This window comes from Gordionus sp. m RMFG-2023, chromosome 1 (genome assembly GCF_954871325.1).
Source record: "Gordionus sp. m RMFG-2023 chromosome 1, tfGorSpeb1-WG-v2, whole genome shotgun sequence".
Lineage (NCBI taxonomy): Eukaryota > Metazoa > Nematomorpha > Gordioida > Chordodea > Parachordodidae > Gordionus > Gordionus sp. m RMFG-2023.
Window position 1 is genome coordinate 35274844 of NC_088775.1, and position 27795 is coordinate 35302638.

Sequence of the window (27795 nt, forward strand, 5' to 3'; positions counted from 1 at the left end):
TTAGTTATCTATATTAAAAAGATTTATGAATAAAATTTGTATAATAAAATAGAAAGAAAATTATATTTAGAAACGTGTTCCGAAACGCAGAACGAACGGGAATGTGACATATTTTTTACCCAAACAACTGGTTAAAACCTTTTCTTAATTAAAATTAGAATAAGATTCTCATCCGTCATATATCCATAAGGGTAAAGTTAAGAACCCTTCTAAAGGCTAATTTAGATAGCTGACATATAAATGCAATATATAAAAATTTTAAAAATGGTTGGTTCAGTTTAGATTCTCTTTAATAACGGTTAATACATATTTAACAAATCGTTTCAGGGTTGGTTTAGCTGAGTTAATAATCAAGCTACCTTGATATGAACTAAAAAGATTTTACAAAAAAACCATTGTTGAAACAAATAAAGTCATCGAAAAAATACTAACAAATAAACTGAATTGTATTATTAAAATGTTAATTTTGATATATTTTCAAATCCCGCATAAATTTTTTGAACATACAATATTTCTCTATAAAATCAAGATCTAGAAAAAATTCTCTACAAAATAATTCTCTACAATGTAATTCTCTACAAAATAATTCTCTACAATGAAATTCTCTACAAAATAATTCTCTATAAAAGTAATTCTCTTTAAAATCCTTCTCTATAAACAACATTCTCTATAAAATCATTCTCTCTGAAGTCATTCTCTATTAAGGACCTTCTCTATAAAATAATTCTCTTTAAAATCATTCTCTATAATCGACATTCTCTATAAAACCATTCTCTATAAACGGCATTCTCTATAAAATCATTCTCCTTGAAGTCATTCTCTATAAAGGACATTCTCTATAAAATAATTCTCTTTAAAATCATTCTCTATAAATTACATTCTCTATAAAACAATTCTCTATAAATGCATTCTCTATAATTGTTTTCTCTATAAATGTTTCTCTATAAAATACATTCTCTATAATGGTTTCTCTATAAAGACGTGGAACCTTTTAATATATTATAATGTAATGTTATAATAATATTTTTTCTATAAAAAAAGCAGGGATGTGAACCCGGACCCGGACCCTGAACCCTCCTGGACCCTCGTATTTTGGCTGAACCTGGATCCGGACCCTTTTAAAAAGTGGAGAGTCCAATGGTTTAGGGTGTTAAAAATTTTTAACTTAAAATTTTTTTTTTTTAATTAATGTAAAAATATAATTTTTAAAAAATAATATAAAATTTTTATAATTTTATTAATTTTTAAAAAATAATATAAAATTTTTATAATTTTATTAATTTTTAAAAAATAATGTAAAATTTTTATAATTTTATTAATTTTTTTCGTGGAATCTCCCTAAAAAATAGTCACTTTAAAACTATAATTGATAAAGCAATAGATGTTGTAAAATATTTAAGTACTCCCACAATTGTTAGAATATTAAAATCCATGAAAAGGTAAATGGCTATTTTAGATTGCACAACACGTTGGTCCTCTATGTGTATGATGCTAGAGCGATTATTAAGTTTGAAAGATTTCTGTAATGATAGGAGCATGTGAAATCATTTTTTCAGAAGATGATTGGAATCAAGTAAAAGAGCTTACTAGTTTGCTGGTTCCTTTAAAAATAACAACATTAAGAGTGCAAGCTGAACAATTATGTTTATCGGATTTTTATGGTATATGGTTAAGATGTCGATTAGAGTTAGGGAGATTAACAAGTTCTTTTTCAAATGAAGTATTAGAAGATACGAAAATAAGAGAGCAACAATATTTACAAAATAGTGTTGTATATGCTTCGATATATTTAGACCCGCGATATCAGGTTTTATTAAGTAGTGAGCAAAAACAAATGGCTATAGACCATCTTGAAGATTTATGGCATACCCAAAACTCTATTATTTACAATACATTGGTGGTTACAACAATATCTACTGGTTGTAGCGATAACAATGATAATGATATTGATGATCTGGAAATTTTACTATTAGATAGAGAAAAAAAAAAAATTATCATCTGATAGAAAGGAGCAAACAATATCTATTGTATCTTTAATAGAAAAGGTCTCGGAAGTTATGAGAATAAATAGAGATGCAAACATTTTAAAATTCTGGGAGGAAAATTCTTCAATATATCCAGAATTATATACCTTTTCTAGAATCGTCATGGCTGTACCGGCGACACAAGTACAATAATTTATGTATTATAAAAATGACTATCTATTTTAGGTAAGCGTAGAACGTGGATTTTCATCGTTGACTAATTTACGTGGAAATCAGAAGGATGATATTTTAGAAGATATCATGATTGTGCGATTGAATAAAATATTTAAAATATAAATTATCTCATTTCGAATTATAAATGTGTATATATTGAAGTATAATAAAAAATGAATAAAAAAAAGTCTTATTTTGAGTCATTATTTTTATGTTTCCTCTGAACCCGAACCTGCACCCTGGACCCGGGTCCTTTTAAATTTATTACCGGACCCCAACCCGGACCCGGACCTTTTTTTTGTCGTAGGGTTCACATCCCTGAAAAAAAGCAATAAATCAATCAAATATCTCATTAAACATTTTCTTTGTTATTTTTATTTTCAATATTATTTTTTAGCCTTTCGTATTACCAAGCCTTTCGACTCACAGACCTACCCAAAAAAAATATACACGAGGAAAAATTTAATGCATTGGTGAAGCAAATAAAAAAATGCTTATTTTTTAATAAATAAATAGAAAAAAATTTTTTACATTATATTTTTTCCTTACGTTTTTTAAATAAAAAATTTTTTTCACTTTTATTTAACGCTTTTTAATCTAAAAAATAAAAATAATTAAATGCAAATTTTATATCATATCTATGAGAATATATAAAATAAATATATATAATATAAATATTACGACTAATATAAAAATATATATAATATTAAAACTTATATATAAAAAAGGATAGAAATACTATATTTTTCCCCAGTTCAAGATTGTGAAGGATATTTTTATCATGCATAGGAATTTATAAATCCTTGCTTAGTCATGACGCCCATTAATTATAAACAATACCATTGATGTACAAAATTATTTTGAGCAAATAAATTTATTTAGAATTTTGTAAAATAATTTTATAGATTCCACTAACCTTTAATAACTAAATTTAAGTTTTTTTAAAATTTTTAATCTATTTTTGATTTCGATTGAAAAAAACTTATTAAAAAATTTAAATTCTAGCAATAACTTTTATAATTTAGTACTTGATCATTTTACTCAAAAACAAAAACAATTCTATTTTTTAAATATTTTAATTTTTTTATGGTTTGACTAAATAATAAAAATAAAAATTTTTTTTCGTTTGATTCCCTAATAGTAAACTTGACGCTTCGTCACTGTAATAAAGAACGGTATTGATTTTAAATTTTGAAAAGATATGAATCCTAGTGATATATGTTTATGCTACAGAAGATAAATATTTTTTTCAAACATTTATATCATAATAAAATTATCTATAATAACTAAATTTCACTCTCAATTTTATAACTTTTAAGGGAAATATAATGTTTGACGTGCCCTCTGTTCCATCTCGCCCCTGCCTCCCTATTTTAAGAAAATTTTAGAATTTTATTTTACAAAACAAGTTAAGGGTATTTTCCTCCATCTTACCTCTCATGGGTTAATACAATGTTTAACATGAGCACTTAATGTTTTATAATTATTGTAGCATTTTTATTAATAAAGTTTTTATATGGGTGGGTTATTAAATAAATTCTTTTAGCTTAGAAATATGACACACTAATTTAAATGCAATAATTTATTCACATAAATGCAATACTTTAATTACCAGTTTGTAGATATTTGAGAAAGAGCAATATTCACTTTAATTTACTACCTATCAAGTAAAATTTGATTAAATATTGCATAAATAAATTAATGATTAAACTAATTACAGGATAGGAGTAACTGCATAATAATTAATAAGGCATGAGTTAGAAAATGGTGAAAGGCACTAATCTATTGTTACAATAAAATTAAAAATCTTTAAAAAGCATTTTTCTGAATAAAAAATATAGTATATAATAAATTTCAACAACCAATGTATCATATAAAACGAAAAATAACAAAGGCAACAAAGAGTTTTATATATATTATATAGATAATGATTTTCGTTATTTTATTTCATTACAAAATATTTTATCAACACCAATCTTCATCAGACTCATCTACTTGGTAATTTGGTATTTCAAACGAGTGAAAATTTATGCAGTTTTCATTGTTGGATGAAGCTTGATACTCAGGTCTCTGATTATTGCTAAAACTATTATGATTAAACGTGTTAAAAGTGGAAACATTTGATGATTTATCCATCTTGTAATTTTTTTTGAACAAATTTCTGGGCGGAAGGGTATGAGATTTGCATGATATTCTAGAGTTAGCTCTCTGATTACTGGGCATTAGATGAAGGTCGCCTTCCGAATCAAACTTATTTGTTGGTTGTTTGCTAGTGAGAGAAGTTATGGGGTGATACATTGTGTCATGATAAATATTAGGATATGTTCTTTTGATTTTAGGGAAAGGAGTTGAAAGGGAATTTTCTTTGAAGAGTTCATGAAAATGCAAAATATAATTGTCATTGAGGTTGTCAGACCTCTTGATACCACTATAAGGAGTTGCAGTTTCGACAGAATCACCGTATGGATAGTAATCCTGTTTGTCAGATTTATTTTTAGAATTTAAATGAAACTCGTAATTGCTTAATGGTCTCGTCGAAGAATGCAAGTAAACGTTTTTTCTATCGAATTCAGAAGTTGAATATAGATAGTTATCAAATGAATTTGAACCACGATGTGAATCAATTGAGTTTAAATAGTGTCTCGAGCGATCACGAGAATAGGAATGAGGTATGAACTTTTGCTTTCTTTTAAAAAATTCAAATTTATCATATTTAGAATTTTCATTAAGATGTTCAAAATTTAAATTGATGAAATGAAATTCATCATCAACGCTATTACCCCTATCTAAGCGAGCATGCTGGTCAAGTTTGGGCTGCTTAGACAGTGAATCAGTTGACGAAAATGTGTTATAAGTTCTTATTTTGGATAGCATTGGTTTTCTATGGATTCGAGAATATTTTTCTATGCTCTCTAAATCAGGTTGATAATATTCATTCTGCTTATATTTATTAATGGAGCCTTCGAAATAGGGGGGGAGTGTACTCCATTCTGTTTTATAAACATTACCAATTTGATTATCAATATCGGCTATTTTGTAATGTTTTAAAGGGTGGGAATTAATTTCATGAGATAAAAGACTGGGAGCATTTTTGAATGTCATATTTAAATTCATATTGCTTAAATCTCTGGGATATATAATTACTTCCGATTTTTGAATGGGATTGTAATCATGCGTTTGGTGAGAAGAAAAATTATGTATATTGGGTAATCGTCTCTTGTATTTCTCCGTCGTATATGTATCAGGTAGAACAATTTCTTGTTTTTTTTATATTATAGTTAATAAAATATATTTATGAATGATTGATTAAATAACAGTTTTTTTGTACGATTCTATAAATATGAATAACGCCATTTATGATCAAAATTAAAAACTTTTAGTCAATATAGTGGTGGTCGAAGTTGGATCAACACGATCGCTTAAAATGGAGTCATCTTCTTCCGGTATTAATTCATTTCTAACATCATGTATTACATAACTCGAACGAATTGATTTGGTGTGAGTCATTCCATTAACCTCATAGTTCTCCGAAGGATTAGGAAGTTCTAGTGATTTCATTATTTTATATTCCGTGAGATGCTGTGGCAGAGAAACATTGTCACAGATTAAGTTAATACCTGCAAATGTAAACATATCTGAAGATGTTGGAGATAGAGATGTTAAGAGCAACTGGGTTGGTTGGGATGTGACTTGTTCACTCTCATTGTTAGAAACGACATCCTCTTTCGATTGAGTGAATTTTTTCTGTAATAAGATTAAGTGAATACTTTTATATACACATACCTATCTTTTATAATTTATAAATAACTAAAGGGTTATCGCTAAAATTTAAATAGAACTTTATATTCCCAAGAAAAAAGTTGAAATTAGCTTTACCCTTTCTCTGGAGTTTCCCTTATCTTTATGACGATAAATACTTCTAAAGAAGCTTTTTTTACGAAGCAAGGTGTCGGTAGTTTTCAAGCCATTGTTCCTATAGTCACTAATTATTTATAATGAGATGGAATTTATTAAAAATAATTATTTAAATTTAATTGTAAAATTATTTAATTTTTGAATTATAAACTATAAAAAATATAATGTAATACTTATAATGTTTATACATGTTTGAATCTGTGAATTGATCACCCTCTAATAGAGAGGATCGGTTATTAACAACTTCGTCATTCACCAAATTTAAAGTCGATAAATTGGTATTCGTTTTAACGACTCCCATAATTTTACGAAACAATGAGGATGGCTAAGTTTTGTTAACAATTTCGAATTAAGATTGTATTAGATAGAAGTGATTTATAGAACTGAAAGCTAATAATAAAAATTATTTAGGAAATTATTTCAGCTACTCAGATTAAATAATTGGGTAAAAATATTTACCTTATCAGAATCATTTGATTCTCGGAATCGAGTAGTCCTCCAGTTTTCAAGAATTAATAATCCAGCATATATCTTACCGATGCTTAATTTTCCAGTGCCAACTTCTACATTATAGTTATGATGGAAAGTTATATCTTTTGTAGTAATGTATAAACTACATATGCTAAAATTGAGAATCTTAATTCATAAAATTTATGGTTGAGGATTATAGGCGCCCATAACGCGGGCCTTGGTTATACTATAATTAAAGATCGATTAAATTCTAAATCAACCATTCTGCCTCAATAAAAAAGTGTCGATTTCTCATCACACGCAGTTTTTTAAATTAAAATAAATCATTAAAGATTTAGATCTTTAGATTATTTTTTTAAATTATTGTACAATCCTTTAGGCTAAAAAAAAATTTGAAAACAGCTATTTCCCTCCCTCTAACCATGCCAGAATACATGAATCTACGATCTGACGAACACATAAATTTAAAAAAGTTCATAAGATTTAAAATTTGGTTTTTCACAAAACTTAAATGACCCCAAATTCCAACTGGAATAGTTAACTTTAGACAAAGCCTTTAATGCTACTCTATTTTATATAGGTTAAATTTTTATTAGCAAAATCTCTTTTTATATCAGAAAGATGCTTTAATAACATTTTTTTAATAATTCTTCGTCAAAATCTCTGTTCATTTAAACAGCATTTGCCTACGGAGAATAACATATTTTAATTGATTTTGAGATTTTAGAATGCCATCAATAATTACAGCCTGCTGTGTATCCAGGATTTTCCTATAGGGGGAGAAATTTGGGGGGCTTCACACCCCCCCCCCCCAGACCGGGAAATATCTAGCTCTTTTAAATTTTCCATAATTATATTAATATTTTTAGCTTTTATTTACTAATTTGCGCTTATGAATATTTAAAGAAGAAATAAAGGTTACAAAAAGTTTAGTGTCATTTTTTTTTATAAAATTGGCTTTAAAAACTAGCCTCATCTTAAATTCTCATGCAATATAAATAGAATAAAAATTTTTTTATGAAAATACTAATTGTAGTGTGTATAAAATATTGATTAGAAAATTTTTAAAACATATCAAAAACAATATTATAAAAATTTATTAAATACTATAATTATAATGCTATTTTTAATTTTAGTAGAAAATTTGCCAATTCACCAAGAATTTCGTTTATCATTGGAACAAAATCTCTGTCTATATTTAACAGAGTTACGCCATTTAGCCGAGTCTCGGAAGTAGTATTTCGTAAATAAGTTTTCAACCTTCTCAAGTTGGAAAAGGTCCTTTCATGCGTACATGTTGTAATAGGCAAATATGCAAGAATATAAAACAACTTCAAAATATTTGGAAATTGAGATAAGTTTCCTTACACCGATTGAGCGCATCAATAGCATATTTAGGTAAAATAGCCAAATGTAGTTAATATTTATACCAAAATTTGAATTCACTGATTAAATTGATTTCAGTATTAATATCATAGGAATACAATTTTGCTAAATAGTTAATTTTACCAAAAGTGGCATCGGAAAACGAAGAAGGGTCTTTAGGTAATAAAATTTGAAGGTTGCTAAAGACTTATCTTTTTACCTAAAAACTTTACCTTACTTTGCTATAAAAAAGTATCTAAGAATGGGAGAAAATGGATATTTTATAATATTAACATTTATATTACATCAATTGCTTAGGTGCTAGAACGAGGTTTAATTATGGTTTTATCAGCTTTTATCTCAACGTTTAGATAAATAATGAAAATATTCATCTACATTCATTCTATTTACCTGTTCGTATACATTTTCCGCCAAATCAATAATCTGAACCAAATCTAAATTTGGTTTTTGTAAATTTTTACAAAGTAGTGAGCTATAGGAAAATAATTTATTAATGCAACCAGCAGCAAAGATAAACTCTGATTGATATTGCAAAATTTTGACGGGGGAGGGAGGGGTGGAGGGGGTAAAATTTTTATTAGCTTAAAATGAAATTTATGAAAACTGTCAAATTTGCGATGAAGCCCCATTGGTTACAAGCCTGATTACAGCACCCCCTCCCCCCTCTCCATCTCCCCATAAATGCACATTTAAAAAATTAACGCCTTTATATATTTTAAAAAATTTTTTTAAATATGATGCATTAAAAAAAATTTAGGTGGTGGTTTTTTATTGAGGCAGCTATGACTTCTTAGGAAATTCTACGTATTTTATTTTACTCAAATATTCATATAAGAAAATTTATAATAAAAAGAATATATATGATAAATATGCCTTCTTTTGGTGGAATGAAAACTTCCATCATTTTTTTGCCTTGAAGAGGCCATAATTTTTTAACGATTTCCTTGAGTTCTGCATTAGCCAATTCCATTTCATCACCTTTTTTAATTTACATGGTTACCATTATAATTTGATATATATTAAAATTACTTTTTTATGTTTACCGTTTTAATTTATATACTACATTTATTCTAAATTTATAATTCTGAAAAACAGTATACAGTTAGCAGATTATATTCTATAAGGGAGACCAGGGAATTCCCACAAGCGGAGAGAAAAACTGTAAATCCCATTTTCAATTTTTTTCAATTTGTTGTTTTTGTTTTGAGCTAAAAGTATTAATTTAATTTTAATCATAATCAAGATTTTAAATGACATAATGTATTATATGTCGTATATTATAAATCATTTATTGAAAATTTTAAATTTGGGAAATCTGATTTAACCAAAAATGTATTTCAGCATGTGTGAAGTACCCGTACTATGAATTTCATACATTTTGTCGTAAACTTTTAAATCAAACTTTACTTATAATTGATTAATACACAAAATTAAATGACAAAAATTGTCTGAAATTTATAAGATCTTTGCTCTACATATGCTGGAAATACATTTCCAGTCAAGTCTGATTTTCCAAATTTAAAAATCGACCTCAGTAATATAAAATTGAGATTCTGTATCCCCATGTATTCCATATCTAAATACGAGATATATGTTGATAAAGTTTTCATTTTTATAAAATTTATTTTAAGAATAAATTTATCAATATATATGTTTGGTTTGATATTACTTTTATGATTATTTTCCTACTTTTGTTTATTTTTTAATATATTTTATTATATTATGCTTAATGTCCTTATTAATACATTTGCAATTGATTTATAACCATGTATTACCCTATTATATCTGCACAATTGCTTTATAGCCATGCAACATTACCCTTGGGGTAAAATTGTGAAAAAAATTATTCTATAATTCTTATAATAAATCCCACATCATTTGAGGTAAAAGGCTTTAACTTATATTGTAGATTAATGTTGCGCTATCGGTAGATTGTATGGTTTTAAATAATGATTCTATCACCAATGAGCAAAACAAAACATTTGTAGGAATAGCTTGGTCTCCCCTTAAGTTTTGAGTTATTATACTTCTTTTACATAAATAGAATAGATTTTAGTCAACACATTTGAATTTTTTCAGGAATATGAATATGCGATAAATTTATATTACCAGTTTCGCCTATCATTCTTATTCAAATATATTAATAAGTGTATAAATATTTAAATAATATTGTAACCCAATCTCATTTTGATGCTCAAGGCTTCCCTAATAAGTGCAAATAGCGTCGTTACAAAATGAACGGTTCCATCTTCAGCAACTGGCATATTCATTCGTATTAAATGCTAAATTTATATTAAAATACCAATTACTAATAATAAAGAGTTGTATTTTTAGAGGGGCTGGGGTTTTCCTATAGGGGAATTTTTTTCAATGTTATCCTATTACCGAAACATGGTTTATCATAAAATAGAAAGCATAAAATGCCACATGTTAAATATATCTTTGTAATAAATATTTTAAAATTTCTGAGGTGCAGCTAAGTATATTGATCAAGAATATTAAGATTTTCTTTTCTTCTTTAAGCAAAATTTAGTTTAAAGGACAATGGTATTCCGATTTATATCTAAAAAAAGAGTTTACCTTATAAGCCAATTTGTAAGGACATTTTTTTCCAAATCCAACTGGAGGTGCGAGGTTTCTTAACATGTCATACATTTGCGAATAATGAATTCTACCGCTTTTTATTTAAGAATGTATGAAAATTATATAAGTTATTACATAAATTAATATTACCAGGAATTAAGGGGGTGGGGGAGACTGATTATAAGTTAAAATTCAAATAGATTTTTTGAACTCCAAAAATAACGTAAGATGAAGACCAAAATTTTTTTTGAAAATTTGTAAAGGTTGTATAAAATATATATCGCTTTCATATACATCTTTAAGAAAGGTTAAATTGTTAGCGTAATATTTGTTATTTTATCACTTTTTTTTATTAATAAGTCTTAGTTATATAAGTAGTTTATGTTCAGAGATGGAATTTTCTAAATTAAGATTGGTTCAATATAAGCTTCCTTAGCAAATAAAGTTCGCAGGGGCTAAATGTCTGGGGGTAACATTAAATTGCATAAGAAAAAATTATTAAGATCTTCTTCTTCTTCTCCGTTTTATGGCGATTTCCAGGTTTACCCGGGTAGGCCAGTTTTCCCTCTGATTTTTCTTTTCCATTTTTGACGGTCCTGAGCATCAATATTTGTAAGATTCAAGCTTCTCATATCCACCGCTATCACATTTGTCCACGTCATCTTGGGTCTTCCTCTAGGTCTTGATCCTCCTACTTCCATCATTGTGCATCTCTTTACCCAGTCATCTCTTGTCATACGTTCCACATGCCCAAACCATCTTAGTCTATTTCGTCGCATTACCATACCAATCATTTCTATACCTAATCTTGCTCGCAATTCCTTGCTAGTTTTTCTCTCTCTCAGAGATACCCCACACATCCATCTAACCATCCTCATCTCTGTTCTTTCTAATTTGGCTTCGTGAATTGCTTTCATTGCCCATGTTTCACCGCCATAAACTAAACAACTCCTCACGCAGCTTACGTAAACTTTCCCCTTTAACTTCAGAGAAACTTTTTTATTTGTAAGAATAGATGACATCTCTCTGAACTTCTTCCAAGCTTGTCTGATCCTTGCAACAACAGCAGAATCTACACCACCATCTGCGTTTAGCATATCACCTAAATAACAAAACTTATCCACTTTTTCTAGGGTTAACCCATTGCCAATATCCAGACCACCATTTTTTAGGTTATCATTATTATGTATCCCTTTCATGCATGTTTTACAAATAAAGGTCATTCTTTCTAACATCAAACTGCCTTTTTTCCCACTACATCTTTTATGTACCCATTTCTGGCATCTGGTGCATTGGATAGAATTTCTAGCAACTCCTTTCCCACATACACCACAAGGCCACTTACCTGATTCTTCTATCTTTAGATTTTCCCCACCAATCATCACCTTTGTTTTTGATGCATTCATTTTCAGGCCCTTTGTTTCCATAGTCATCTTCCATTTACAAACTTTATCCCTCAATTCTCCCTCACTGTTTGCCATTAATACAAGGTCATCTGCATATAATATCTCCCAGGGAAGTCCTTCACGCATTTCTCTAGCCACCACATCCATTACTAAGATAAATAATGGACTCAGCACGGATCCTTGATGAAGTCCTACCTTCACCTCAAAGCTGTCACTATCACCATAATCCGTCCGTACTGCTGTTTGTGCTCCAACATACATTGCCATCACTGCGGTAACTAACCATTCCTCCACACCGGATTTTCTCAAGGCCCATCTTGTAATCTCACGCGGCACCCTATCAAATGCTTTCTCCAAATCAACAAACGCATAATAGAGTTTCTTTTCCTTCACAAGATACTTCTCCTGAATTTGTCTCACCACAAAAATTGCATCTGTCGTGCCTTTTCCCGATGTAAAACCAAACTGCATTTCATCAATTTTGATTTGTTCCCTTATCCGCTTTTCTAACACTCTCTCAAATACTTTCATTGCATGTTCCAAGAGTTTAATAGCTCTGTAAGACCCACAATCTAAAGGATCACCTTTCCCCTTGTATACTGGGATAATTATACTTCTTCGCCAGTCCTCGGGAATAGTACCTTCTGTGACAATCTGATTTGCTAAATTCATTAACCATTCAATCCCTAAATCATCAGAACCTTTAAACATCTCTGATACCACCATCGTTAAACCCGATGCCTTCCCTTTCTTCATCTTTTTCACTGCTCTCCTTATCTCGTCCTTGCCAAATTTACACCCTGGACCTTCTACCTTTGCACAACTAATATTATTATTCCATTCATTTTCTTCATTCAAAAGTCCTTTCATGTAAATCTTCCAGGTGTTCTTAATACCACTACTATCAATCGTCATTTTTCCTTCCATATTTTTCAAACACTTTAAACCTATCACATCCTGCCTCTTTTTTGACATCTGTTTTGCCATTCTAACCATATTTCCAATTCCATCAGCGCATTTCATTTCTTTAGCAAACTTGTGTCTTTTTTCTTCTTGAGCCTTCGCTATTAATTTCTTAGCATTTCTTTTAGCCATCTTGTAAATATCATTATCACTATTTTCTTTGCTATTATACCATACTTTGAAACACCTCCGTTTCTCATCCACGGCTTTCGCTACCTCTGGGCTCCACCATCAAGTCTCCTTATGTCTAGGCGGCCCTTTTGTCCATCCACATACCTCCTCAGTTGTCATTACCCAAGCTTTCTTCATGGCTTCCCACTTGTCATTCACCCCAGATGCTTGTGCCACCTCCGCCTCCCTAATCGCCAATGCCATATTGAATTGACGTCTAGCATTCTCCTCCTTCAATTTCCAAACCTTCAGCCTTGGGACAAACTTTCTTTTAGTGACCCTGGCACCTTTAAGAGTGAGATCTCCTACAACTAGTCGATGCTGATTTATACATTCCTCTCCCGGTATCACTTTCACATTTTTTATTATACATCGATCACATCTCCTTAATAACAAGTAATCCACAACACTTTTGGTACTACCCGACTTATAAGTCACCAGCTTCTCTGATTCTTTCTTAAACATTGTATTACAAACAAAATGCATCACTAAATTCTAAAATCCTCTCTCCTTCCAAATTTCTCATGCCGTAACTGAACCCTCCATGTACTCTTTCATAACCCTCACTACTCGCTCCCACATGTCCATTCAGATCGCCAGCCAGGATAATCCCCTCTTCATTTGCCAGTCTCGATGTCACCCCCAATAGACTGTCCCAAAATACATCTTTCTCTTCTTCACTTCTTCCAACCTGAGGAACATATGCCGAGATCATATTATATAGCTTTCTACCAATAATCATCTTGATAACCATTATCTGGTTGTCTAGCCTTCTCACTTCGACTACTTTGTCTACCAATTTCTCCGCAACCAATACCCCAACTCCAGCCTTACCATCATTACCTCCTTGCCAAAAGAATTTATACTTTTCGCTAGTCTTGCCAATCATTCTGGTCCCATTTCATTTCCATCTAGTCTCCTGTATGCAGCACACATCTATATGTCTTCTGTGCAATACATCGACGACTTCTCCCGCTCTTCCCGTCATACTCCCAACATTCCATGTCGCGACCCTAACTCGATCACCCGTAAACTGGTTTCTCCACTTTTTATTAGGTCGTTTATGGCCGTCATAGGTTTCATTTTCATGAATAGTGGTTCCACCAGGTTTCCCATCCTTCTTTTTGTCGTAGGCGGATGAGGAGGCCCACGGGGTACTTTGGGCTGTACCCCGCCCATGCTTTGTTGTAACCATAGGGAAATTTTTGTAGCATGGTTTTTACAATCGGATGCCCTTCCTGACATCAACCTCTTTAAGTGGTTTTTACACCCCGTCGAGGAGACGGTGATCCTATTCTAGACCCAGATCACAGGGAACCTTTTAGACCTCCATTTGCCGCCAAAAGACGTTGCCACTCCTCCGCCACGATGAGGCTGAAGGTAGGAAATTATAAATTTTTTTCTATTTTTTCTTAAATTTTTAGTTTTATATATTTTTCCTTCTTATTTTATTACTAACTTTTGCTATTTCTTTAAACCATTTTTATTCTCATTCTTAATAATTCCTTTTTGTCTTTTTAAAAGTAATTTAATAATTTTCCCTGCCATTTTTCTTCACTTCTCTACTCCATTTTTCCTCTCATTTTTTAACAATTCTTTCCTCTTTATCCTACATAACAATTTTTTTATTTTTATATTTTTATCTTTAAAATTTCACTTAATTTTATTTCTCTTTTGCAATAAAATGTTTTTATTAATATTTTTTGCATATGAAAGTATTTCATTACAATTACGATGTATATATTTCATAATTTTTAAAGGGGTTAGAACTATCCGGGATTATCACGTGATTTGAAGGGATCCCTTTAAGAATTTTGGAAAAATATCAATCGATTGTTAATCAAAAGATCTATTCATCTGGAGATCAATCTTTCCCCCTTAATGGGCGTGTTTACAAAAAATTGTTATGTAGGATGGAAAAAGAGGAAAGAATTGTTAAAAAATGACATAAAAAATGAAGTAGAGAAGTGAAGAAAAATAACAGGGAAAAGAAAAAAATAAATTATCCAAAATGAGAAGAAAAATAAATTGAGAAACAATAAGAAAATTAAAGATTAAAAATGACTTAAAGAAATCGCAAAAAGTAAGAAGGAAAATAAAAAAACATAATTATAAATTATTTAAAAAAATAACGATTTTCCTTTTTTGAATGGGAATCTTCCTTTTTTGATTGACACTTTTCCCTTTTTGATTACACATTTTCCTGTTTTGTCTGAGATTTTTTTCTTTTTTGATTAAACCTTTTCCTTTTTTGTTTGACACTTTTCCTTTTTTTATCGGACATTTTCCTAAGTTTTTGGGACTTTTCCTTTTTGATTGATACTTTTCCTTTTTGATTGACACTTTTTCTTTTTTGGTTGATCCTTTTTCTAATTTGATTGTAGCTTTTCCTAAGTCTTTGGGACTTTTCCTTTTTTTATTGAACCTATTCCTCTTATGATTGACCCTTTTCTTTTTTTTGATCGGACCTTTTCCTTTTAGACACTTTTCCTTTTTGATTGGACTTTTCCTTTTTTAATAATAAACCCTGTAATAAATGGAGTAGTGAATTGAAGAAAAATAACTGAAAATTAAAAAATTATCTTTAAAAAGACAAAAAGGAATTATTAAAAATGAGAAGAAAGATAAATTGAGAAAATCTAAGAAAAATAAAGATTAGTTAAAGAAATCGCTAAAAGTTAGTAAAATAAGAATAATAAAAAAATGAGAATTTAGGAAAAATTGACAAGAAAAAATATTTATATTAACGATTTCCTCATTTGAAGGAAAATTTTCCTTTTTTGATTGGACATTTTCCTATTTTGATTATCCACTTTCCTTTCCTTTTGGGAATTTTCCCTATTTGATTGACACATTTCCTTTTTTGATTGGACATTTTCCTTTTTTGTTTGACGCTTTTCCTTTTTTGATTGCGACTTTTCCTGAATAGAAAGCCCTGTAAATATTGATAGTATTAAAGCATCGCCAAGTTCAGGAGTAAAGTGACCAGTAAGCCTAGTGGGAAATCCTACAGGACATCAAGATTATATAACTGGGGTCCTTAGAGATTTTATAAAATAAATTTTTAAGAATGATTGCAAATAAAGAATATAATTGAAGAATCGTTTGATGGAGCAGCAAGGATGCGAAGTGAATTTGTTGGTTTGCATGCTCACATTATGCAATTGTTATCAGATAATATTTATATGGTGTTATATAGCCACATTCTCAATCAGGGGCGGACTGGCCATAAGACCCAGTGGGCATTTTGCCCACGAGGCCGCGAGGAAATGTCGATTTTGAGGCCGATCGGAGGAAAATATAAAAAAAGAGGCCGATTAGAAAAAAAATAATATTATTATGTCCATAATATTTTCTATTATCATTTAATTTACTATATTTGAATTCATAAAATATTAATAACGTCGCTTGACGCTATACATCATTATCACGTGCTTTTTCTTGTTTTTTTTCGAATGAAGTGAATCGCTTCCTTTTGAGCTTGACTACGAGTAGAGTGTAAATTAAGTTTTAATTAATTTATTATATTATATTTTTATACATTAATTTATTGTAGAAATAATATAGCAAACTTTTGTTATTGTATTGTTCTTATTTCAAGAAAAGAAATTAAATAAAATCCAGGTATAATAATAATTTTAATAAATAAATTTTTGATCAATTTGATTTTCTAAAGTTTCTTTTAATATTAATTTATTGTTATTTTATTATATTATTACTAAATAAGCTTAACTCAACGAACACAGATTGTTAAAATCTCACCTAATATTTGGATTGCAACAATTTACTAATCATTTGCAAACAAATCTAATTTAATATTTATATAGCTATTTTTTGAAATGTATGTAAAAAGTCAAAAGTAACTTATTTATATTTCATAACCCATAGATAGTAATTAATGTTTTTTTTATTACTGGCTGGTTCATCAGATTTTTATAAAATTATTTGAATTTCCAGTTCACATCTTGTAATATTTTTTTTAGCCTTAAGTTATACATTAATAATAATAAATTTTTATATTATCATGCATAGAAATGCCAAAAGGAAATTTAAGGGTGGAGCTGAAAAATTAAGAGAAAAAGATGTTGCTTGTCTCAAAGCAGCTGGTGCTGATCCAAAACAACTTAAATTATCTTTCTTTGATAAATCAATACCAAGTATTTATAATACTAGTACTTCATATTAAAAAATCTATTATTTTAGGAATATCAGCAACTACCTCCTATTCACATCTACCTGAAACAACTACATTATCTGCAACATCTTCTTTTATTATTGCATCAGTTCAATCATTGCCACACCCACCTATAACTATATTACCAACCATTCAGATAAATCATTCACACACCCTGAAAATAAATTATCTATAATTACAGCAATTCCATCTTTATTATCCTCACACTTGTCAGAAGCAACTAAATCAATAATGCCTTTAGATATTTCACAAAGTGGATTATCAGAATTGGATATGCATAAACATCAAAATTTTAAGCTGCAATTAACAACTACTATACCACAAAAACTTGCATTCTTAATGCAACATCCTATTTATATTATCGAATGGTAATGAATGAAAAAATACCTATAAAATGGTTTACAATAGAACTAATGTGCAATAAAGCCAAAGCTGTGTACTGCTCAATCTGCCTGGCATTTGCAGTATGTGAAAACACTTTTACAACAGGCTCAACAAATTTTCGTCATATGCATTCAGTAGTTAAAATACATGAAAGTACATATTAGTGCTGTCGAGGCCTACCTCAGATCATCAAAAAATAAGTCATTTGATAATTCAATTAGTATTAAAATATTAAATGAAAAAAATCGACATTATAGCAATGTCCACATAATAAAACAAATATTTGAAATAATAAAGTTTTTAGGCAAACAAAACTTACCCTATAGAGGATCAAATGTTACTGAAACACTTAGCCACTTTGAAAATGAAAATTTGAATCATGGGAATTTCCTGGAAATGATTCGTATTATATCAAAAAATTATCAAATATTAAGAGATCATTTAGAGAAGGCTATTTTAAAGAGCAAACGTAGAAAAGAAAAGTTAAACTCACTGAAAAATCAAAATCAAAGGGAAGAGGTTCTCTCATAAACTTGTTGTCGAAAACAACTGTTAACAAAGTTATAGATGTTGTTCTTGATCAGATCAGGAATTTAATAAAAAAGGAGATTGGTAACAAACGTTTTAGTTTGCAAATGGATAGTACTCAAGACATTAGTGTTTATGATCAAGCAACTATTTGCCTACGATACATATATAATGGCAAAATAACAGAAAGGCTTTTTGCACTTACAAAAGTTACAAACTCTTCTGGAAAAGGATTTTTTGATATCTTGAGTGAATGCTTATTTAAACATGGAATTCAAATGAGAAATATAATTGGAGAATCATTTGATGGTGCGGCAAATATGCGGGGTGAATTAGTTGGGTTGCTAGCTCTTATTAGACAAGAGGCTCCAAGTAGTTTGTATATTTGGTGTTATAGTCACATATTAAATCTATGTATATGTGATTCATGCCATGAAGGCAAAAATTTATTTGGATTGTTGAACAGACTAGCAACTTTCTTTGGTGAATCATATAAAAGGATGGATGCTTGGGTGAAACAGAATAACTCATCTGGCCAAAATAAGTTGAGAAGACTGCAAAAAATAGGAGAGACAAGGTGGTGGCCACATGAAGCCCTTAGATGGATATATGGCAAAGAGAGCCTACTTCCAATAACGATAAGTGCCTTACTATTTATAATTGATAATAAATCATTTGAGGCAAAACCCTCATCAGAAGCACAGTCTTTGATTGATAATTTATGTAAATTTAAGACTCTAAGTACTGCTATAATATATTTAGAAATTTTTGAAATAATGGGGCCATTGTATTATATCTTCAAACTAAGAATTTAGATATTTTATCAGCGTGGAAAATGATAGAAGATGCCAAGTCTTCTGTGTTATCTATAACTATTACTTCAATTCAAAATAACAAAAATGGCTTCTAATTTAAATGGAACACTTTCATATTTAAAGCTCCCAGAGAGTATCTGGGTACAAACTGCTCTGCCAAAAAATCGAATAGGACGAGTGAAGAGAATATATAAGTGACGAAGGCCAAGATGAACGTCCTCAAGAATCGATTGACCTTTATAGGGTCGAAGTATTTCGTCCTATAATTGATCAAATTATAAACAGCTTGGAACGGTTTTCTGCGAATAAAGAGCTTATTTTGAATGTGCAATATTTGCATCCAAGGAATTTTGAGGATATAAATAGTAAAGGTATTTCTGAAAAGGCCTTAGAAAAACTGGCACAATTGGCAAATATATTGAGTGTTAAATTACGTAACGAATTGTGTTCATTTGCCAGTGTATTCAAAGATTTAGTGGAAGAATTAAATGAAACGGACAATGATATCATATGTACAAGTGAGGAATCATATGAAGAAGATGAAATATTACAAAATGATAATAACTCAAAATGTGATAATAGATGTAACAAGTGTTTAATATGTGTATACGAAATTATTAAAAGATACAATATGCATACAAGTGCTTACACTAATTGAATACATTTTAACTTTATCATTTACGCAAGTCAATTGTGAGAGAACATTTAGTAAATTAAAAATTATAAAAAATAGGCTGAGACCAAATATAGGACAAGAAAAATTAGAAGCATTAATGATGTCAGTTGAACGGGAACTTTTAGCGCAGATTGAACTAAAAGATATTCTTGTTTATTTGCGCAAAGGTTCAAAGTTAATGAGAGATTTATTAACTTAAAAATTTATATTAATTCTTTTATTTAAATCTTATTTATATCTATTTACAATATGATCGGCGGTAGCAATTTTATTTTCTGTGCAATATTGTATAATTGCAATAATTTTTTATGTGAAATTAATTGTTATATATTGAGTATTATGTATTATTTTATAATTAACATGTGATGTATGATTTAATTTTATAGTGCATTATCTTTGTATATCTAATATAAAATATATGTGCAATAAATATGATTTTAGATGTGCAATTTTATGAAATAAAATATATATGAGTATCGTGTCATTATTCTTTTTTTTAAAAAAAAATGTACATCGTTTGTACCTATTTTCAAAAATAAGAAGTTATAAAAATCATATAATTCATAGAAGCCATTTAAGGGAACCCGGCCGAAGCCCGGGCAAAACAAAATTGAAAGTATGGGGGCGAAGCCCCCATAAAAATGAGGCCGCTTTAAAAAAATGCCCACGAGGCCGTGGCGTCGCCAGTCCGCCCCTATTTTCAATTTATACATTTACATGTAATAATCTTGAGGCGAAGAATCTTACTTATAAGTTGCGACTTTTTAAAAAGAATCATATAAAAGGATGGATGTGGGCTAAAAAGTAACCAGGTTAATAGTTAAAAACTTGGAAGATTTGAAAAAAATTGGTAAAACAAGATAGTGGGCAAGTTAGAAGGCATTTTTGGATTAGCAAGAATGCGTTAATACCGAATAATCTAACTCTCTTTATTATATATATAGCAAAAAATGTTTTAATCAAAAACGATATTGGAATCGAAAGCTTTATATATATGCAAATTTAAAGCATTATTAACGGCATAAATTTTTTCAAAAATATTTAAAATAATTGGGACCCATCAAGAAATTATTAATCCCAATCGTTTGGAAAATAGTTGTAGATGGTAAATCTTCTGTGAGTTAACTTACTTTTAATGCATATGAAAACTACCATTATGGCGAATATTATTAATAGACTTGACTTTTTGGTTGATACCCGAAAATATTTCTATGGAATTGAAAATATAATTCTGTAGTTAGTCGCAAAAATGTCTTGAGGAATTTCTAGATGTACGCCCATTGAGGTGTTTAGTGATATTATGATGAAATATAATAACCAATTTTTACCGAAAGATTTTTAAAAAATAAATCGTCGACGGTTTGTTTAAATTAGCAAAGAATGTATAACTGAAAATAAAGTCTGTTCTAAAGAATTTCAAAGAAATTTAATTATTAGATGTAAGTAAAAATAATTGTAATTCGTAAGTCATCATGACTACAATACCTATATCTTGAATTCAGATTTAATTTACCATAATAAAATATTAGTAAATATATAGCTTTCCCTTCAAAGGAGAATTTAAAAATAAATTATGTATGTATTACGTGGCAGCAGGATCATACTCAGACCAAACTCTGATATATTCATCCAAATGATGAGGACCCAATATAGAGGAGTCGCGAGTTAGATAGTCAAAATTATCCATTATAACCGCTACGAATAAATTCAACATCTGCATTAAATGAATAAGACATCATGCTTAAGATATAAATCTACGATAATATATTTTATTTAATTATTTCATGTAGTTAGATGTGATTTGCACTAAGGTAAAATTAAGTTTGCATAGAAGAGAATAGCAGAATTAATTTTTTTCTATCGTATTTTAAGTATTTTACGATAATCCTAAACTTAAATAAGAAATTTAAATTTCTTACTTGAAATATAAGTGAAATATATTATGAAATTAAAATATATTATAAAAATTATAAATATACTAAGAATGAGCATAGGAAAATGAATGAGCAAAAGTAAACAAAAGCCAAATTGAGACCACATTCTGGCTTACTTTTACCAGATAGCGGATCGCATGGTCGTTGTGCAATACAAGACAACATTATCAACTGCCAACTTTCCCCCGTGGCACATCTATAATACATTTATCAAATAAAATGTAAAATATTAGGATAACCGTGTTATGAAAAAATCATCGTTTGTAGATTGCAAATTATTATAGTAGAAATAGTCAAAAGAGAGGTTTAAGGTCATCGGTTGCAGATTTTAAAAATATTTTAAAATTGCTAATGTTGATTATACCAATTTATAAAAATGACAATGGAGTAAAATTCTTAAGGCAAATCTAGATGTGGGAAGATTTGATTGAAAAATATTATGAATGGATTTAGTTAAGTGATGTGTAGGCTAGTTAAAAAAACAGAAATAGCTATATAGTCGGTTTAGAAAGCATATGGTAGTATAAAATATGGATGAATATAAGATTATTTTGACTTTTCTTTATATGTTGGAGGAATAACTCGTTTTGAATATATTATGATGTACAATGCAAGTCGGTGATGTTATTTCATGATGGAAATATTGGGAATTAGGGTTATGTTCAAAACTTTGGTTTCTTCAATATTTATCAGAGACCTGCAGGCCCGGCCTGAGCTATCCAAGTCGGCTAAAAAAAATTTTATCCTGGACCGGGCTGAAAAATTTTTTTTAATAAAAATTCCAGATCTGAAAAAATTTTTAAAAAAAAAATCCGGACCGGTCGGTGCAAATGGTACTTCTGCAGGTCTCTAATATTTATAGAGTCGAGGAAAAGGGTATGCTTATATTTAAATTCAACGAAATATGATGAAGTGGAAGAATATTTACAGTTGATGGTGGAAGCAGTAAAACTTGCATTATTTAGGGCTAATAATAAACAGACATTTAGGGTTGACTTGGATAAAAAGTGCTTAATAAAGGAATTCCACGAATTTATTTGGATAAAAGATTTCACTCGCCCACCAAGATCAAATCGAGTATGGTAGAATAGCCAGGCAGGGACATAAAATATTTGAATAAAATTTGATACATTATTAACAACATTATATTAAATCAATTTATGCTTAAACGATTCAAAAAATTTTAGTATAGGCCTAATTGAATTTATAGCGCTATAACTCCCATAGTGATGTATTGGCCTAATTTGGGTATCTTACGTAAATATGGAGCGCGATATCACGCCATTTTCCTCTGAACATAGATTCAGCCTAGCCCTAGTCTACATCAAGCAATATGGAATCTAATAGAAATAGGGAGTTGATGTTATATGATTATATCAGTATTTAAATAATATCGATAAATGAAATATCTATACTTACATAATATTTTATGACGTATTCAAGCAATTTCACATTTAAAGGGATGAAACCCCATATTGTATAATTTTATGATAATTTTCGAATAAAAACTATTAAACTTGTTTATAAGGTGTGAATAAAAACCCCTAGATTTTTTGACTGATCCTAAAAGGGCCTTTTCCCTCCTTTTTATGTAAAGCTAGGATGCAATGAGAATAAATAAGTTTAACCTAAATAATAACATCAAAGCTTGAATAAATGTCCTAAAGTTGTTATGTCGATTTATTTCGGTATCTTCCTTTAATTCGATGTTTCCAAATATCTAATTATAGGAATTTTAGATAATATATACAATTTTTAAGTTTAGAAAATGAATGAATATATGTAAAAATGAATTTTTAAGGGTATTAGTCTTTCAGTAGAAGTGGACCAATTCTATATATAAAATAGATGATTCTGTGCATTTAACATTATATTAAAGGTGGTCACCCACCTTAACCCCCTTTCGCTAATTATAGTATAACTAAATGATTAAACCTGCATTCCTATGATTGCGTATATAAAAAACAGCATACCAATGAGAAGACACACATATGGCAAAGCCTATTAAAAAAAATAATTTATAAAATATAATAGATTTTAAAAATAGTTACCTTAAAAGACTGGATAAATGTCCATAGCAACATCCTGATTGTATAACCTTGTCTCAGTAATTTTATGAGGCGAGCAGCTCGAAACAATCTCAAGAATCCCAGATTAATAAAATTGGTTTGTATTAGAGTGAAAGACTTAAATTGAAAAAATAAAAATTATAAGTAATTTATTATCATTAATTTATTGAGCTATTTGTTTGGGGATAAAATTATTCACCAGGGTGGAGGCATTTATTTTATACTCCTTCCTAAAATTAGATATAGTGGCTAGTTATGTGAAATTAAAACAAGTAAAATATTTTTTCAGTGATTTACAATTCGTTATGTTTTCTTCTACCTCAAATAAATTATCAATTACATTTGATTATTGCTAGTTTAAAATTAAGACTTCTAAAAAAAGTGTGAAATGGGCAAAGTTGATTTTGACTCTGATAATTGCTTTGATATATTTTAAATTTAATTTACTTGAGGAAATAAACGTTTTAGTTTTCTGATTGGAAACATATAAATAAATACATATTGAATAATTTTTAAAAATTGTAAAAAATTTAATTTTTTTCTTCCATTAATATAAATTATCCTCACAATTATATTTTGATTAGTTTACATAACTTTAAACAAAAAAAATATTATATCATAAAGTAGAAGGATTCCTGTACAATACTCCAACACAAAATAGTTTTCACGTTGATATCTATTCAACTATCAATTTAAACAAGTTTTAAAGATTTCATTTTTTTTAACACATAAGTTTGTAGATGTATTTCAAAGACTGTGACATGACAGTTATTCTAATAGTAATAGCTAAGGTTGATTTTAAGACATTTGCCGGTTAACAAAATAATAAGCCGTTATATCATAACTACTCAATATCTTAAATATTCTAGATTTAATATTTTGTCGGTAGATGACTGGCTTAGGCTTATGAGTTAGCAACCATCGGAGGCTCCCTTGAAAAATATTTTATATCCTTAATCTTTTCCACATAAAATATCAATTCCTACTATTACCGAAGATTTTTATCCGTTATAACCAATCTTTATATAATATTGTTAATAAGATCAAGACTACTAATTGTGAAAATTATGATACTTTTTTTCTAAATAACTACAGAACAAAATTTTTAATTATAATTGTGAATTCTCTAAAGCTGCGATAAGTTGGGGAGTGAATGGTCCTTGGGAAATTCATAATAAAGGACCTCAAAGTTGTGAGCTTTAATATAGGAAGGGAAAGTATTTCAATATAATCGTTTATTATTTATTTAAAATGTCATGCACTTAAATCATAGGCTACCCAATCATACAAATATGGATATTTATAGATATCAATATATAATTTTAATTGTTATAGATTATATTTATTTTTGCACGATGATATTAAATTACATGGATTTACTTTTTTACCTTATCCTCAAAAAATAAATAAATATCGAATTAATCAAAAATAGTGTAGCATTTTGAAATCTTTATAATTCTAAACCAAAAAAAGTGTTTTTCTAATGGTATATAGATCTGAATTGAGATGCAACAAAATATTTCGACTCTAGTGATTTAGGAATTTTGACCTAAATTAACTCATTCCCTCAAAACACATATTAGCTTCAAGGTTAGTTAATATTAAAAATTGGCATAATTTATTTTTAAAATTTTATTTATTTTAGTAAGTTGCTATATGCTATTTCTGGCGTTATACATGCTCATTCTAAAATTTTTGGTACCAATTTTATATTTTTATAGAAGTAATTTATAAATATCTTGTATGGAATCATATAAGCTTTATCACAATAAAACACTGCCATAACAAGTTAATCATTTTTAAAAAAATCACACTTATCGATGAAATAAATATCAAAAATTTTTATTTTTAAAATACCTTAATCTCGGTAACCATTACATCTGTTATACTTCCAACTACAGTTATGAAATCAAACACATTCCAAGCATCTTTAAAATAGTTCTGAAATATAATGGGTTCAAGTAAAATAATTATTTGAAATAAATATATCTATTAATAAAATTCTTTTATTATTGCTTTTAGATAGGTCATATTTCTCCCACCAAAGTCACTTAGCTATGCTTTAAATATCTAAAATTAAACTTTTCACATATGCGCATATGGATTATTCGATAATAACAAAATAAAATTATCTTACTCGAAAGGATTTAATTAACTATTTTGAACAAACTACTATATTTATTTTATGATTTTGCCTCTAAGATAGACCGGGGTTAGAGGATCATGAACATTATTTAGAAGAAATAAAGATGTTTACTTAGAATATAAAAAAATAAAAATATTTAGTATATAGTGTATGTTAAAGTCAATTTGCGTAATCATTCAATACGCATATTGTCTTTACACATCCAATAAATTTTAGACTATTTGATAATAAACTTTTATATCATTCTTGATATATATATTTGTAATACGCGAAATGACTGCTTGTATATATCTAAATATGCTTTTGATAAGCGATAACGATTTTAATAAGTAGATATTTTAGTAAAATAAGTTATGTCTTTAAATATTGAAAGAGTTCATTTAAATATATAACACTTATTCCCTTTTTGTCCTTTTTTTCTTTTATATTGAAAACGAATAAATTTAGTTCTGAATCTTAGAATCGATTGTTAATTTAGGCGGGAGGGAGGGGGGAGTTATATTCCTGGAAGAGCCGATATTAAAGTTTAAAAATTTTATTAGAGATTCGTATGGATGTCGCATAAGGAACGATTTTGGGTTTTAAGCTTTTTGGGGGACTTCTAGAGTGGAAGTGCTATGGAGGATCTTTGACTTAGAGTCATTGCTGGGTGCATGTATTCTATAGTATTTATTTCAAAGATATTAATTCTCGAGTTCTGCATTTTTCATCTACCATTAAGACGAAATCATTGTAAGCGGATTTATTTCCCCATTCTGTCTTAGATAATTTTATGTGTTCTACACACTTCAAGTTTGTTGTCTAATAGAAAATACGACCTGTTTTTTTATTATGAATACCCGGTACTCAGTTATTTTCAATATTTTTCTCATGAATATGAATCATGGAATGATGTCGGTACTATGTGGCAGGGAGTAGACAAGTTTCAGTAGGTTTACTTGACCTAAATTTTGAACAATTATTAAACTCAGAGATTGTCTGGTTATTGTATAAGGTACATATTTTATACTTTAATATATTTTAAAAAATTATATTTAAAATATGTTAAATTAAAATAATTATCCTATCTAGCGATTTATATACTATAAAATAAATATGTATCCATATTTGCATTTGATAAATAATTACAATTTGCAGAGAGCAGGTTATTCCCTTTATTGAAAGAGAATTTTATTTTTATTTGTTAGCTTAATATAAATGTTATTGGAAACCTATAGACTGAAAATTTTTTTTAAGCAAAACAATTCATCATCAAAAATTTATCAAACAATTGTCTCAAAATTTCTCAACGCATACCTATCATTTTGTTATCGCAAATTAGCAATTAATGTCTTTTTTGGTTTTATTTTATTGTAATACTCAATTTAGAGATCTGCAAAGTTTGGCCCGGCCCGTACCCAGCCAGGCCCGAATTGGCTTCGGGCTATTTTAAATAATCGCTCGAGCCTGGCCGGGCTTAATATTTTTAAAAAAATTTTGGGCCGGGTCGGGTCGGACCTTGGAAATTTTATTAAATATATCTAAATTTATCAATTTTATATTGAATTTTTTATGTAAAATAAAAATTTTTGATTTAATTTATTGAAACTAAACGCTATATAACATATGTCTTTTATTTTAAGTAATTATATTAATTTCTATATTTAAATAAATTCGGGCCTGACCAGGACGATAAATTTTTTTAAAACAAATTTCGGGTTCGGGCCGGGCCGGCAAAACTTTTTAAAAAAATTTCGGGTTCGGGTCGGCAAAACTTTTTTAAAAAAAATTTCGGGCCGGGCAGGGCTTGAAAAATTAGGCCCGATGTAGATCACTAACTCAATTTCCTTTATAGAAATTTAGTATCTTGAGAATGCTTAAAAATGCCAATGAAAATTCTTTCATGGGTAACTAGTCTAACATACACCGGCATCTATAAATTATAAATCAATTTATAGTTAGTCATCAAAAAACTT

The 27795-nt window shown here is 28.9% G+C and overlaps 1 protein-coding gene across 1 annotated transcript in view; it reads right to left on the bottom strand.

The window, feature by feature from the left end:
• Nucleotides 1–4099: 4099 nt before the first annotated feature.
• The window catches only part of LOC135924652 (voltage-dependent calcium channel type A subunit alpha-1-like), a 161334-nt gene continuing 137638 nt past the window's right edge, over nt 4100–27795 (bottom strand). The window contains exons 32-45 of the mRNA XM_065459745.1: nt 25552–25635; nt 23677–23811; nt 23561–23626; nt 23254–23345; nt 21671–21821; nt 21278–21405; nt 10551–10647; nt 10147–10252; nt 8844–8948; nt 6573–6676; nt 6302–6438; nt 6075–6180; nt 5573–5942; nt 4100–5455 (exon numbers count right to left, since the gene is read on the bottom strand). Of these exons, the coding sequence (XP_065315817.1) occupies nt 4164–5455; nt 5573–5942; nt 6075–6180; nt 6302–6438; nt 6573–6676; nt 8844–8948; nt 10147–10252; nt 10551–10647; nt 21278–21405; nt 21671–21821; nt 23254–23345; nt 23561–23626; nt 23677–23811; nt 25552–25635 (2973 nt within the window). The 3' untranslated portion in view covers nt 4100–4163. The remainder of the gene's footprint in view (nt 5456–5572; nt 5943–6074; nt 6181–6301; nt 6439–6572; nt 6677–8843; nt 8949–10146; nt 10253–10550; nt 10648–21277; nt 21406–21670; nt 21822–23253; nt 23346–23560; nt 23627–23676; nt 23812–25551; nt 25636–27795) is intronic.